Genomic DNA, 14,762 nt, shown 5'->3' with positions numbered 1-14,762 from the left:
TAAGGCTCTTAGAGAGGGGCGTGGCTTGCCCGAGGTCAATCACTGGCAAAGCCTCAGCTCCAGTCCTCCCTCCAAGGCTGGGTCCAGTGCCCACTCCCGGGCTTCTCAGACTGAGGGGCCTTGTTAAAGTGCAGATCCTGACTCAGTAGGTCAGGGCGGGGCCTGGACTTGGTGTTTCTAACAAGCTCCCTGGTGTCACTGCTGTTCCTGCTGGTCTGCAAACCCCACGTGGAGCTGCAAAGCCTGGTGGAGGAACCAGATTCTCAACCCCACCCTCAGAAGCCCACATGCTACCCCTTCAGGAAGGGTGGAGCGCTGCGGGGGGCGGGTGGTGAAGCCACTTTAAGAAACCCCAACCTCCATTACCCTCCCTGCCCAGCCACCCAGGACACCAGAGCTGCCAGAACATTTTATTAAGTTACGAAGGCTCACGGAGCAGGAGAGAAACGCCTGCACGGGGTGGTCCCCGCAGATCCATGCCCAGCACCTCTCAGAGGAGGGGGTGCGGCCATGGGGACAGCTGCTGGCTCCCTTTGTCCATCTGTCCCTCCGTCCAGAGTCCCAGGGAGTGGGTCCCCCCAGGGCAGGAAGTAGTTAGTGGGAGGTAGGGCAGGAAGAGGGTGGCTGGCTCCCGGCCTCTCCCAGCAGAGTCAACCCTGCCGTAGCTGCTGCTGGGCCTCCGCTAGACCCCGGGCCGGGCTGTGGGCCCAGAAGCCCAAGCAGGCGTCTAGAGACACAGGGGGAGCCAGTGTTAGAGGCACACGCCACCAGGAATTGCTTTTTAAAAAGTATAAAGTGTTTGGGGAAAAAAAAAAAAGGAAAAAAAATCTCTTCACATATAAAATCCTGAAGAAGGTGCAAGGTAAGACCCAGTGCTAGGGGCGCGCTCAGATACGCAGAGAGTGTGAGTGTGTATGTGTATGTGTGTGGACATGTGTGTGTGTGTGTGTGTGTGTGTGTGTGTATAGTGGGTGTGAGTGCATGTGCGGCCCACAGAGGGTGGGGAGAAAGCTTGGCTTCTGACGTCCATCCAGCAGGGAAGGAGGGCGATTGGTCCCCTTGGGCTGGGGGTCTGCAGCAGGGCTGGACCATGAGGACCTAGAAGACAAGAGTGGAGGAGTCTACTAATTAGAAAAGATACATGCACCCCAGTGTTCACAGCAGCACTATTTACAACCGCCAAGACACGGAAGCAACCTAAGTATCCATTGACAGATGAGTGGATAAAGTATATATATACAGTGGAATATTACTCAGCCATAAAAAAGAATGAAATAATGCCATTTGCAGCAACATGGATGGACCTAGAGATTATCATACTAAGTGGAGTAAGTCAGACAGAGAAAGACAAATATCTTATGATGTCATTTATATGTGGAATCTTAAAAAAAAATGATACAAATGAACTTATTTACAAAACAGAAACAGAGACACAGAAAACAAACTTATGGTTACCAAAGTGGAAAGCAGGGGTGGGGGGAGGGATAAATTAGGAGTTTGGGATCAGCAGATACAAACTACTATATATAAAATAGATAAATAACAAGGTCCTACTGTATAGCACAGGGAACTATATTCAATATCTTGTAATAAAATATAACGAAAAAGAATGTATGTATGTATTTCTATATATAACTGCATCACTTTGCTGTACACCAGAAACTGACACAACATTGTAAATCAACTACATTTCAATAAAAAAAAAAGAGTGTGGGAGTCTGGCTTAGGCCAGGCAAGGGTGGCTGGCAGGTCCTTCCAATGCCTCTCGGCCCCAAAGGCTGGGCCAGATCCTCTCTTCCGGGCTTTCCCCCAAGCCTGGCCCACAGGGTGGCCTCTCCCGAGTGCCTTAGGAAGTCCCCAAGGATGTGTTAGAAAGAGGAAGCTCCAGGTAGACAGGGCAGTAGGAAAAGGCATCATAAAAATGTTTCAAACCCTGCCAAGTCAGGGATGACTGTGAGAAGAAGTAGGACAGAGCACGGCCTCCAGTGATGTCTGGGGTGTGAAGCACGGAGGAAGGAACGCTGTGGGTGATTAGTGATGTGTGCTGTGCTGCTGGGTCTGATGAGGGGGTGGCCACACCGGATTTGCCACCCAAGCCCAGGCAGATCAGTTAGGGCACTGCCAGCCCTGAGGAGGGGTGTGGACTGCTCGGACTGTGGCTGTGGCTCTGTGTTAAGAAGCACCCGTTGTCACATGGCGGGGACAGGGCGAAGATCAGACCCTGAACTCACTGGCCCACCTCTGAAGAAACACGCTCAAGTTTACAAAGCAGCCTCTGGCTGAGCCTGACAGATCCCCACGACAACCCCGAGTTGCTGGTGTCACTGTCCCCATTTACAGAAAGGGATACGGAGGCTAGGAGAAGGAAGTGCCCTGGCCCAGATGGCAGGGGGGAGTCAGGTGTGGATGAGCCTTGAGCTCACACCTCCAGGCCTCCAGGTGGTGGCCTCACCCCCGCCCACCCCGGGGCGCCCACCTCTACTCGGCCAGGCTGTTGCGCACGGCCTCCTTCTCCTGCAGGGCGGCCATGGCGAGGCGCAGGTGCTCCTTCAGCTGCTCGATCTCCCGTTCCGACCGCGTCTTGATGTGGTTCAGCTCCACATACACGTCCTGGTACCTTCCCGAGGTGAAGCGCCTGTCCTGGGGGGCGGAAAGGGGTTGTGAGGGCACGAAGCCCTCCTTCCTGGCCCTGCCCACCTGCCGGCACAATGCAGCCAGGCCCCTCCACTGCCCCCATGGCCTCCTCCCTCCAGGTGGCCCCCCTAGATGGCCCCCGGCTCCACCCAGTGACACAGGTTTCAGCGTCATTTTCATCCCATTCAAGATGAGAGCTGAGGCTCAGAGAGGTGAAGCTTTTGTCCGAGACCACACAGCAGTGAGTGGCTGGGAGGAGAACCAGGTCAGCCTGGCCCAGTGCTTGGGCCCCTTCCATGAGTCTGGCTCACACACACTTCAGAGCCACCAACATGCAGCGGGTGTCAAAGACAAAGGGACATGGCACCAAGGGTGGGCCAGACTGGGCCCCGAATCCTGGTCCCCCAACTCCCAGCAACACGGCTTATCCCTCACTGCAACGCACGCTCCACACGTGCAGGGGTTTTGGTCTTGTCCACGGCTGTCACCCAGCACCCAGCACAGTGCTGGGCACATAGTGGGTGCTCAATAAATATTTTCTGACTAAATAAAAGCAAATGTGGCCTTGAGCAAGTCACTTACATTTCTTAGCCTCAGTTTCTTTGTCTGTAAATGGGAATAGTGACACCTACGTGGGGGAGGCACGGGGAGAGCCTGATGAGGCCAGGAGTGGCCGGCACAGAGCAGGTGCTCACAAGATGGGGCACAGCTGGATCCAGGGGCTCCCCACCCCGCTGACACCCTGCCTTGGCCGGCTGGGACTCTCACCTTCTGCATCATCTGGAGCTCATCCCGGAGGCACTGCACCTCCTTCTTCAGGTACTGCAGTTCATTCTCCTTCACTCGCAGCAGCACCTGGGGTCACAGGTGCCAGGCTGACGCAGGGCCAGAGGCGAGAGCTACCCTGGCTCACCGCACCCCTGAAGCATGGCTTCTCTCTGCCTCAGGCCCCTAGAATGCAGCTCCCAACCTGCACCAAGACCCATGTCCCCAGGAGCAGACTCCTCCAGGAAGTCCTCCGTGATTTCTCCTCGCTCTCTCACCCTGTCCATACCATGTGAGTGGGTAGCTTATGGTCACCTCTGCTATGGCCTCAACACAGCGCCAGGCCCTCCACTTCAGGGCAAAGAGCACGAAAAGAAGCCATAGTGTGGCCCTAGTGTGAACCAGAGTGGGCTGGGCTTCCTCATTAACCTCTCCTCAAACCCTGATGAGCAGGTACTGCTACCCTGACCTGACCAAGGAGGAGACAGGTTCAGCCAGGACAAAGAAGGCTTAAAAGCTTTGACTCTGGAGGCAGGTTGCCTGGTTCAAATCCCAGCTCCCATACTGACTAGCCATGTGGCCTTGGGCAAGATACTTGACCTCCCTGTGTCTCAGTTTCCTCACCTATAAAATGGGAACAGTAATGGCATCTTTCTCATAGGACTGTTAGGAAGCCTCAATGAATTAGCAGATATAAGGGCTTACAGAAGTGCCAGCCACAGAGTAAAGCTGTATATAAATTTTTGTTAAATACAACAAAAGGCTAGGGTGGCCCTGGGATCACATACACATTTTTTACTCCGGCTTCTCCCAGTAAGGGAGGTGCTAGCTCCATTTTATAGATGAGCCACTGGGGCTCAGAAAGGTGAGGTGACTTGCCATGGTCACACAGCAGGTGGGTGGCAGGACCCACCATGGGAGGGCTTTCACCCAGTCAGCCCAGTAGTGCTGGGTGCACAGCAGGCATCCTTCCTAGCTGCCCCGTCCTCTCCCGGCTACAGGGCAGAGCCAGCCTGTCTGGATACACTCCCCACACCCAGGCCCCAAGAACCAGCTGGGCGGCCTGGCACAAGGGGTGGACGCACCTCCAGCTCACAGGAGCTCCGCTCACTGCTGCGCCCGCAGCCATTGCCGGTGCCCTGTGAGGCGATGAAGCTGCGCAGCCGGTCAATCTCCTCGGACAGGCGGGTGTGCAGCTCCTGGGAGGGGTGGGATGGTCAGTGCAGGGGCCCCGGGATGCCCACGCCCCACCCCCACCCCAGCGGGGCCAGGCCCACCTGGTTGTGGCGCAGCAGCTCCTGGCCCTCCTGCTGGCAGCGCCGCAGCGTGTGCTCACGCTCCTCCGCCTGCCGCGTCAGGGCCCCAATCTCCAGGCACTTCTGCGAGTACTGCTCTGACAGCACCTGCAGCTCCCGCTTCAGCGCCTCCACATCTGACCTGCCCAGGGCAGAGGAGGGGAAGGATGGCCCGGGCTCTCTCGCCCTCTGCCAAGCTGGGTTAGGTCACATAGACTCAAAGCAGCTTAGGGCTCCTGGTTCCCGCCCTAGTTTTGCCTTCAGCCAGCTGTGGGGCTGTGAACTGGTGACAGCCTCTCTGGGCTGCAGGCGCCTCCTCTATGAGGGGATGGGTTGGAGAAGCCCATCTCTAAAGCCTCCATAGCCCCAACATTCTGCGGCAGAGGGGCACCTACTGGCTGATACTGTAGCCCAGCTCTAGGAGACACTAAAGAGGGGAAGAGAAGGGTGGAGGCTGAGACTGGCTAGACCAGAAGGGGCCTGAGAACTGCCGTGTGCACTGGCGTGGGGGTCTGGCTGAGGTCCCGCTGCTTCTGTTCCCGGTGCCATGTGACCGGAGCAGGCGTCTCAGCTGGGGGCAAACTGACATGCCCTCCGCCAGGGGTCTTAGCACAGGTCCCCCACTCACAATCAGCAGGGTGGACAGCTGGGCCCCTGGCTCAGAGGGAGCCCCTGTCCCCAGACCACAGGGCCCAATTGCCATCTTACTGGTGCTGTTTCTGGATGCCATCCGGGCCCTGCGGGAGACTCTGTGTCTTGCTCAGTTCCCGGCTCAGCTCCTCCTGGTAGGCCTTTTTCATGGCTTCGATGGCTGGAAGCAGGGCAGAGAGGTGGAAGGGAGATTGGGGAGGGGTCAGCAGCAACAAGCTCCACTTCCTCTGGGACTCCATATGGAGACAGGAGCAGAGAGTGGTATGCAAAGAGCACTGGGCCGGGCTGTGTCATGGACTGAGTGGCTTTGGGTAAGCTGCTCAACCTCTCTGAGCCTGTCTATCAAGGGAGGATGACAGTGCCTGTCTGCTGGACCCTGCTGGGGAGACACCTCAATGTCTGACCACTGGTACCTCTTGTTGTTAGTGATTTCTTGGTAAGACCCCACATAGTCCTCCCTGCAGAGCCTGGAAGGTTCTTTAACAAGGTCCACCTGCCTGGCCCAGCCTAGTGGTCAAGAACGCAGGCTCTGCAGTCGGTACAAATCTGTGTGACTTTGTGCAGGGGACTTAACCTCTCTGTGCCTTGGATTCCTTATCTGGAAAACAGGGATGACAACAGCACCTTCTCTCGTGGGTTGTTGGGAGACAGGTGTAGAGCATTCAGAACAATGCATGGCCACAGAGTCAGTACTCAGACACTGGCCCCCACTGGTTTATTTTCAGGCTGTGAGCCCCCAAGGACTGAGTCTCTTTCCACACTCACACAGGGTTGTTGTGAAGATTAAACAAGCCCTTATTCATAGTCTTATCCATAATTCCAAAATCCAAAAGCTCTGAACACTGAAAGTGTTTTATGACTCTTTTGGTGGCAATCCCCAACCTGAACGGACACAAGGCTATTTGTGGTCATGATTATCCCACTTAAGTGTGACTTGGAGAAATTTCCAAAATTTGCCAAAACCTTAGTGCTAGATTTCAGGGGGTGAAGCCCAGACCCTGCTGAGAGAGGATATTTAATATACATACCAGGTTATCTTTCTAAAATGCAAAACGCACTGACCCCAGGGTTTGGGACGAGGGGCCCTGGGCTTGAGTGCTTGAAGCACTGGCAGGTGGTTAAGTTCCAGATCATGTGGCCTCTTTCATCATTTCCATTATTCTGCAAACCCTATGAAAGTGTCTAGGATGGCAGGCACACACAGCAGGTGTGCAGAGCACAGAGGGGGAGAGTTGGCCAGCATCTTGGGCATTCCTGTTTCTGACTTGGGAGAGCAGAGGGAAGGGTTCAGGGAACGGCTTTGCAGTCAGAGTGCTCTGAGCTCCCACGTCAGCTTCCGCCACCTCCAAGCTATGCCATCTGGGACAAGTCGCTAACTTCTCTGAGCCCCAGTTACCTCATCTGTGAAATGGGTTCACTCCCTCGGGCACTGCAAGGACTAAGGTTGCTCACGTGGGTAACGGGCTTGGTAAATGCTCACACCTTTCCCTGCTCTCCCCAGGGTCCGGCCCACATGCCCAGTGAGACGGCACTCCTATGAGAGCAGCGTCTGTGGCTGAGCGGTCTCTCCCCAGCACACGGCACGGGCCTGGGCGTGGAGTTGGAGCTCAGGGCATGTGTGTGGCTTGAGGGGGGCTTCCCAGTGGCCGCAGGCCCCTGAGGGAGAGGAGTCACAACCCACGGTCTGTGAGTTGGGGTCTTTTATTGCCTCGGTTTCCTCTTTGCAAGCAGGGTTAGAGGCCAGATCTAGGAGCTCCTGACCCCTCACCCCAAGTTTGGCACCCAGGCCCTCACCTCTTATTTACAGGCCTCCCGAATCCAGTCAGGAGGAGCCTCTGCTTGGAGGCTCAGGGGCCGGGCCCCACCGTGCCGCTCCTGCCCGGGGACCTCACCTGAGGCTGTGGCCGCTGTCTCCTCGGCCAGGAGCCACTCCTTCTCCTGCTGCAGCCGCTGCAGCTCCCGCTCGTGGTGCCGCTGCAGCTCCTCCATCACCTGCTGGTGCGAAGACTCCATCTCCGCCAGGCTGCGCTCGCACGCCTCCTGCGGGTGGGAGGCCAGGCGGTCACGGGGCTGCCCCCACTGCCTGGATGGTGGCCCTTTCCCAGCCTGTGACAAGAAGCCTCAGGGGCAGGCCTGCCCTGGTCCAGGCTTCACCACCTCCCCCAAGACCCTGGCATCATCAGCCTTTATCTGCCCCTGCTCCCCGCCATCCACAAACCTCACCCTGTCATTCTCCTGCTTCGAACCCTTCTGAGCCTCCCCATCCCGCAGAGCCAAGTCCCTGCTCCAGTTTCTGACCCTGGTGGTCTCATCCTTGGCCCTCTCCCCACCAAGAAGCCCCATAGTTATAAAAAACAAACAAAAAACCAGTTCATGGCATGTTCACACCTCTGAGATTTAGCTCATATTCGCACTGCTTGGAACGTTCTTTTACAACTTTCTCTTCCTGGGTAATTCACTTGGCCATTAGACCAGCTTAAAGATCCTCCTAGCTCTGACTCTGGGCAGCCTCTCCCCTGCCTCCAAAGGCTCTGCTTCTGCCCGATCATAAATTCCCCCAAAAGAAGGAAGATTTGATCCAGCTCAGAGTCCCCGGGGTCTGGGCCACGGCCTGACTTGTGGCAGGTGCTGAGTAAGTCAGCTGAAATTAATGGCTTACCACAGCATGGGGCTGTGTAGACAAGACTGGCAAGTTTTTAAATGATTGATAATACCCACTGCTGGGAGAGTCAGCCGCGACCGTGTGCGTGGAGGGCAGTTTGGTGGCACCATCAAATTTTAACGACCCCTTAACCTAGCAGGTCCACTCCTAGGAATGACCCCACAGAAAGTCATACGTGTACAAAGACTCTTGGACAAGGGTATTCCCTGCGGCAAGGTTGGTAACAGATGAAAACTGGAAATAATCTAAATACCTAACAGGGAAGCCCTTAAATAAATTATGGGATTGAGCATTACAGAGGACCCAGGCAACTGTTAAAAGACAGAGCGGCCCACATGGACTGCTGTAGAAAGGTGTCCCAAAAATTAGGTGATGAAAGCTGGTTTCTGACAATACACATGGTGGGACCCCAGTCACGGACACAAGACACTTAGAGCTGTAGGTCTGAGTACGTGTACATAAAAACACAGAGAAAGGTATGGACGGATACTGTGAAAAGTAATGGTGCCCCAAAGATGTCTATGTCCTACTCCCGGAACCTGCGAATACGTTACCTTACGTGGCCAAGGGGAATAGAGGCTGCTAATCAGCTGACCTGAAAATAGGGAGATTATTTTAGATTATCTTCTGGGCCCAAAGTAATCACAGGGTTCTTGGATGTGGAAGAGGAGGCAGGGGAGCAGAGGGAGAGGCAGAAGGGACTACGGAAGGAGCTCAGTGGGAAGTGAGAAGGACTTGACTCTCCTTCGCAGGTTCTGAAGGTGAAGGAAGGGGCCACGGGCCAAGGAATGCAGGCGGCTGCCAGACGCTGGAAAAGGTGAGGAAACGGAGCCTCCCCAGAGCCTATGGAAGGGAACGCGATCCTGTGGATGCCTGGATTTTAGCCCGGCGAGACCCGTGTTAGACTTCCACCTTACAAAACTGTGAGATGATAAATTTGTGTTACTTATGTTAGTGATAATTTGTTACGGCTGCAACAGGAAACTCTATAGATGTGCTCAAATGGTAACCAAGGCTCCCTGGGGTTGGGAGCAGGCATGGGAAGGAGAGTTCACGTGTTTGTTTCTAACCTTTTGATTTGTTTGAATTATTTTTGAAAATGTAAACAAATTCATTATATAATTTAAAAATATTTACGATCATTAAAAAGGGAAGGGGAACAGCCAAGGAAGAAACTGAGGCACGGAGGGCCGGTTAAGAGGCTGCATTCTCCCCCATGCCACAGGGCACCTCACGGCCGGTGGGGACTGACCCCCACCTCGCCAGCAGCCACATCTGGGGGCTGCACGGGCCAGTGTGGGGGAAGGGCAAGGGTCAGGCCCCCTGGGTCCAGGTGTTCCGAGTGGTGGGCAAGGGACACCTGTCCCACTGAGCCTCTGTGCCTGTCCTCTGTGTGTGTCCCCAGTAAGGGCGACAGAACATGGCTTTGGAGTTCCACAGACTGGGTCCTAGTCCTGGCTGTACCATGGAGTGAACTTGAGCAAGCTCCTTTCCCCCTCTCAGCCTCAATCTCCTCATCTGTAAAACAGACCCCGTAAGACCAACTCAGGAGGGTCCCTGAGGTAAGCCAGCGTCCATCTGTAGAGATCGCCGACCTGTAGAGACCGGAGCACTATGGGAGATGGGACTGCTGTTCTTAAAGCGCCAGGTCAGGCAGGCAGACCCGGCAGCCAATAGGGCGTCTGGAGGCTGACGTCAGGAGGTGGGAACTAGCCCACGAGGAGGGGCTCCCAGAAGGCCAGGTGCTGCTCCCTCTGACCTGCCTTCCCGAGGGCCCAACGTGTTGGCCGCCACCTCTGACATGGATCAAAGTAGATAAAGAAGTACCCGTGGCCCCCACTGCAGTAAGCACTGAAGCCCCGCGGGGTGAAGCGCCAGGCCCCCCGCTGCTGTCCTGTGGTGGCAAGCCCCACAAGCTAGAAGAGGGGTGCCCACTCGGCCTGATACCAGGCTGGGGAATCCCTCCCCTGCTGTCACCTCTCCAGGGTCCACTGACTCTCCAGCTGCCTCCTCAGGGACCCGAGGGGACACAGATGGCTCAGCTCCTCTTCTCTGGCGCCCTCCCCCACCCCGTCTTGGGCTGTTTCCCCATTATGCCCTTCTCACCCCCCACTCCTCCTGCCCATCCCAACCTAGCAGGACGAAATGCTGACAGCCTTGGGGTGCCCAGTGGGCGCTTGGGGACCAGGAAGCCTGGACTGCAGACACAGGTCTGCCGCCAGCTGGAAGGTCTCGCCCCCTCTCTGGGCCTCAGTTTCCCATCTGTAAGCTGAGAAGTCAGAGCAGTGCTTTTCAAACTTCATTTTAGTGGCAGAAACCTTCTTCCAAAGGGAATCTAATGCAGGTTCTAATAGTAAAATGGACAAGGATGGAGCTGCTCTGGTACTGGTGCCTGTGAATGAACCAACCCAGAATGGAGAATGGACCCTCCACAGAGCAAAGTCTGAAGCCCTCTGGGTGGGGGTCTCTGAGGTCCCCAGATGCCTCAGGTGGTGGTGGTGTTGGACCTCACCCTGTCTAGAGATGCCCCACCTTCCTCTGGCCTCAAGGGAGCCCTGACAACACTGGGCCCTCCCTTTCCCCCTTCCCCATGTCAGGTGATCCCCAAGCTAGGCCTCTACATCACACCCCAACGCCCCTTGGCCCTGGTCTCCCTTCAACTGAACGTTCCATCAACCACTCAGCCCCAGACGGCCCTTGGCCTTGCATGGTGGCCCCAGCTCCCAGCCGCTCCCCTCTGCCTTCCTCGGGGCAGTGGCCCAGCCTTAAGCTCACCTCCCTCCACATGCCCTCCTACATCCCTCTCTCCTTCAGCATCGCCCTAGCTCCTGACGCTGGCCCTACCCCCTCCCAAGCCCCCTGCACTCCAACCCCACCTTCCCGATGTCACTGTCAGACCCCAAACCTCCTCAGATGTGTGGGATGCGATCCCAGCTCCTTAGCTTGGCAGTGGGGGTCTCCACGATAGGCACCCACTGGCCCTCCACCTCCTGCTGCAGCCCACGCTCCCACCCACAGCTCCAGGAAGACTTCCTGAGAGCCCCACGCCCCCTCAGAACTTCTAGAAGGTCCCCCTACTCAGAGCCTGGGATCCCAGCATTCTTTTTTGCTTCAGGCAAGGGCGTGCTGGCTGGGGGCAGCCGATTGTCAAATTTTTAGGAATTCGGTGGCACGGTTATTTAGCATAGCCATTATTAGAAATTATATAAACTTATAATTAATTGTTACATTAAAAACAAAGCTGATACTCAAAATTCATCATTTCCTAATTATTTCACTGCATTTTATTAGTAGCTATGCTTTGAGGTTATTTACATCTCCTGTATCTGTAGGGTGGAAATGTCGTATGACGGCGGGCACATAGCTTCCCAACTCTGTGTTCAGGGACATCAGCCATAGCGGGAGTATTTACACCATGGAAATTGGTAAACGTTACAAATCAGGGCTTGATTTATTGTTTTGTTGATTGTCCAGATTTAAGCAAGAGATGAGAAAAAGCTAATAATGCTCACAGTACAGATTACACTTCAAAGCGGCGTGCCCTATCTATGACCATCACGTTGTACACAGAACAAAAACCTGAGAAATATTCTTAAAAGAATATTCTCAAATAGTCTCAACCGAAAGCTATCCTCTAATTCAGCAAAGAAGTTGCCCTGACATTGACCAAGTAAAGTTTTGACATACGTCTTTCTGTCTTACTCATTCACACAAACAAAAAAGGCCAAACAACATTCGTGTTAGAACGACACTCGTTTTTTCGGCTAGCTGTGGATACGAGCATTCGGAAAAATCAATGAAAGTATTCTGAGAAAAATCAATTTGCTATATGGAATTCACAATAAAAAACATTATATATTTTTTATTTGTAAGTTGCACACTAAACATCCTTTATATCAGTGAAATTTACAATAAACATATACAAGTGTGTCAGTGTGTACACACACGTGTATTTTTTCTGGAGAGCTAGTTGTCCCAGGCATAACAATCAAAAGTGTCTCCGGACACGGCCGAATGTCCCCAAGGGAACAAAATCAGCCTTGGTTGAGAGCCGCTGTCCTAGGCAGACCGTGCATCTCCCGAGGGCCACTGGAGGTGCCCACGTCCCGCAGACCACCTTGAGCAGGGCCTCGGCCTGGCAGGCATGGGCAGGATTTCCCTGTGTTTAGGGAGCGACTTCCAGGGGCCTGCCCATTAGGGATCCCACTCTCCACCAGGCCCCCTCTGCCCCAGACGTGCAGGGGAAGGGGTCTAAGTACAGAGGATCACATGGGGGCTCACACACAAGCTCTGCAGTCAGCCTGACCCGAGCTCAAATCCCACCTCTGACATCTGCAGGCAGGTTGACCTCAGGCAAGTCACATAACCTCTCATAGCTCAGTGGCCTTGTCTGTAAAAATGGGCACAGTGCTCACGTCCACCCGCTGGGGAGATTAAATGAGATAATGAATGTCAAATGCCTCACATGGGTTCCGGTACACAGGAAGGGCTCCCAGAATATTAGCCGTTTTCTCACAACGTGGCAACCAGAAACCTGCCCCCACCCCCGACACAACAGCTCCTTGGCCTTACCTGTGAGATGTAGCCTGGGGGGATGTGGCCGTCCTCCTGGGACTTGGGTGCACCCTGAGGAGCCTCCCCTTGGAGACGCCGAGCCTCCCCTTGGAGACGCCAGGCCTCCAGCTGGGCACGAAGGGACTGGACCTATGGGGGGGGGGAACGGGAAGGCGAGGTCAGTGAGGGCCTGAAAGTGGGGATGGAGCTGATGGGAGGAAGTGGCCCTCGTGTGGAGATGCAGGCAAGGGGGACATTCTAGCTGTTTCCTGGATGGCCAGGTCAGAAACCCAGGAGAGTGCTGGCCCAGAGACGGCTCGACAGGGTTGGGAGCAGGACACCGCGGTCACCCCCACGTTATGCAGGTGGGGAGAAATGCCTTGGAGCCTCAGTTTCCCATCAGTAAAACAGTGATGAGGTCTACCCTATGGGACCATGAGACTGCTGTGAGGATTACATGAGCCAATGTAGGTAAAGAAGGCCTAGCACAAGGCTTGGGATGCAGAAGGTACTCAATAAATGGTCTCTCCCTTCTCTTCCCTCTTCCCTTCTCTGTGATTGCTGAGGACAGAACTCAGATGGGAAAACAAAAACAAAAACAAAAAATCCCCAAGGTCCAGGAAAGAAGATTCTAGTTCATAAGGAATCTGGGGGGGTCAGTGGCTCAGGGGTGAGCTCCCCATCACTGTAGGTATGCAAGATGAATGCCATAGCGTGACTGCAGGGATAGGAAGGGTGTTGGTAGGATGAGGAGGCTCCCAGAGGCCAGCCGTGCCGCCTACCTCCCTCTCCAGTGCCTCGTGGCTGTCGCTTGGGGCCCCCCGGCGCTCCCCCCGGCTTTGGTTGAGCAGGGCGGTGAGAGGCACCCGCTTGTTCTCCCGCAGGGGCAACTTCTCCAGCTCCTGCCACTTCTTCTCGATTTCCTCACTGAGCCGGCTCTGCTGGTCCTCAGTCAGGGGGGCGCCCAGGCCCCGGCGCGGACCGTCGCCGGCCGGTGTCTCCGTGGCCCTGCTGTCCGTGGCCTGGAACCACTTGCGTCGCTCCTCGGAACGCTGGGCCAGGTCCCGCTCCAGCTCCTCCTGCTTGGCCGGGCGGTCGAGAGCGCGGGCCGGGGTGCGGGCCCGCTGCGGGGAGCCCTGAGTCAGCGGGGAGAGCTCCACGTAGTCCAGTGACTGCCGCTGCCCGTCTGCCTTCCGGGGGCCGCCCCGGCCGATGACCTCCGAGCCTGCCCGCTGCTCCCCTGCCTTCAGGGAGCCCTTCGGGGTGCCGTAGCTGTGCAGCGTGTTCTCCTTATTGCAGTCTGAGAGCCTAGGGGCCAAGCAGAGCCACATCAGGCGAGACCTTGCCCTCTTGGTCCCAAAATAAGCACTTCTGCAGTGCCACCCGTGCACCGGGGCCGGGGGACAGACCCCAGTGGAGGAAGCAGCTTAGAACTAGAGCTTCATCATTAACAGACCCTGGGAACCATCCCAGCTCTGCCATTTACCGGCAGAGGGTCCAGGGTACCTGGCCTCTCTCTCTGAGCCTCAGTTGCCTCATCTGTGATATGGGACAACAGTGCCACTCACAGGAGGGACTAGGTGAGCAAATGTGTGCAAAGCGACCAGGAAGCCCTTTGAGAACGTGATCGAAGCATTAGTATTAAGGGTGTGCTGTGTGACAAGGCCCTAGGTTCAAGAGGCTCACAGTGGAATAGGGGAGATGCCCAGGGTCACTGCTGGTGAGATGAACGGTGACCTATGGGTGGGGGCACAGAGCACAAACTGTGGAAACCCGTAATGACTGCGGCAGTTCCCTTCTTCTTCCATAGCGATACTGGGTACGTGGTTACGCGGCCAAAAACTAAAGCATCCCTTGCAGCTACACGTGGCCATGTGACTCCACCCTGCCCAGTGCATATGAGAGGTGGCACCTTTTGAAGGACCAGGCGTGCCCTGGCCTGGCTCCTGGCTGGGACCCATGAGAATGCGAACAGCGCTCTGGCGCAGAGGCAAGGCTGTGGGCTGCTGTGGAGCGAGAAAGAAACCTCTCCCTTGTTTAAACCCGTGTTTGGGGTTTCTTTGTTGTAGCAGTGGAGCCTATATACTAAATCAAAGTCCAGCTGCACAGTAGCTGAGAGTTTACAAAGGGCCTCCATGCACGTCCTCGCATGACACACCTCGGTGTGACAGGTGAGGAGTCTGAAACTCAGGCCAGACAGC

General features: G+C 55.5%; 1 protein-coding gene across 9 annotated transcripts in view; it reads right to left on the bottom strand.

The window, feature by feature from the left end:
• Window positions 1–396: 396 nt before the first annotated feature.
• TRIOBP (TRIO and F-actin binding protein) overlaps window positions 397–14,762 on the bottom strand; it is a 65,447-nt gene continuing 51,081 nt past the window's right edge. For 6 of the 9 annotated variants that reach the window (XM_082352689.1, XM_082352690.1, XM_082352687.1 and 3 more), the window contains 9 exons: window positions 13,344–13,869; window positions 12,580–12,711; window positions 7,238–7,385; window positions 5,403–5,505; window positions 4,677–4,836; window positions 4,485–4,598; window positions 3,403–3,489; window positions 2,477–2,640; window positions 397–1,098 (listed from right to left, as the gene is read on the bottom strand). In XM_082352689.1, the coding sequence (XP_082208815.1) occupies window positions 2,479–2,640; window positions 3,403–3,489; window positions 4,485–4,598; window positions 4,677–4,836; window positions 5,403–5,505; window positions 7,238–7,385; window positions 12,580–12,711; window positions 13,344–13,869 (1,432 nt within the window). In that variant the 3' untranslated portion in view covers window positions 397–1,098; window positions 2,477–2,478. Of the gene's footprint in view, window positions 1,099–2,476; window positions 2,641–3,402; window positions 3,490–4,484; window positions 4,599–4,676; window positions 4,837–5,402; window positions 5,506–7,237; window positions 7,386–11,261; window positions 12,432–12,579; window positions 12,712–13,343; window positions 13,870–14,762 lie in introns of those variants that run through there. The other 3 variants (XM_082352693.1, XM_082352695.1, XM_082352692.1) reach the window with 2 other exon arrangements.

This window comes from Balaenoptera borealis (assembly GCF_965194805.1).
Source record: "Balaenoptera borealis genome assembly, chromosome: 13".
NCBI lineage: Eukaryota > Metazoa > Chordata > Mammalia > Artiodactyla > Balaenopteridae > Balaenoptera > Balaenoptera borealis.
Note: the sequence above shows the minus strand (reverse complement) of the source record. Positions and strands in the feature narration are given on the sequence as shown.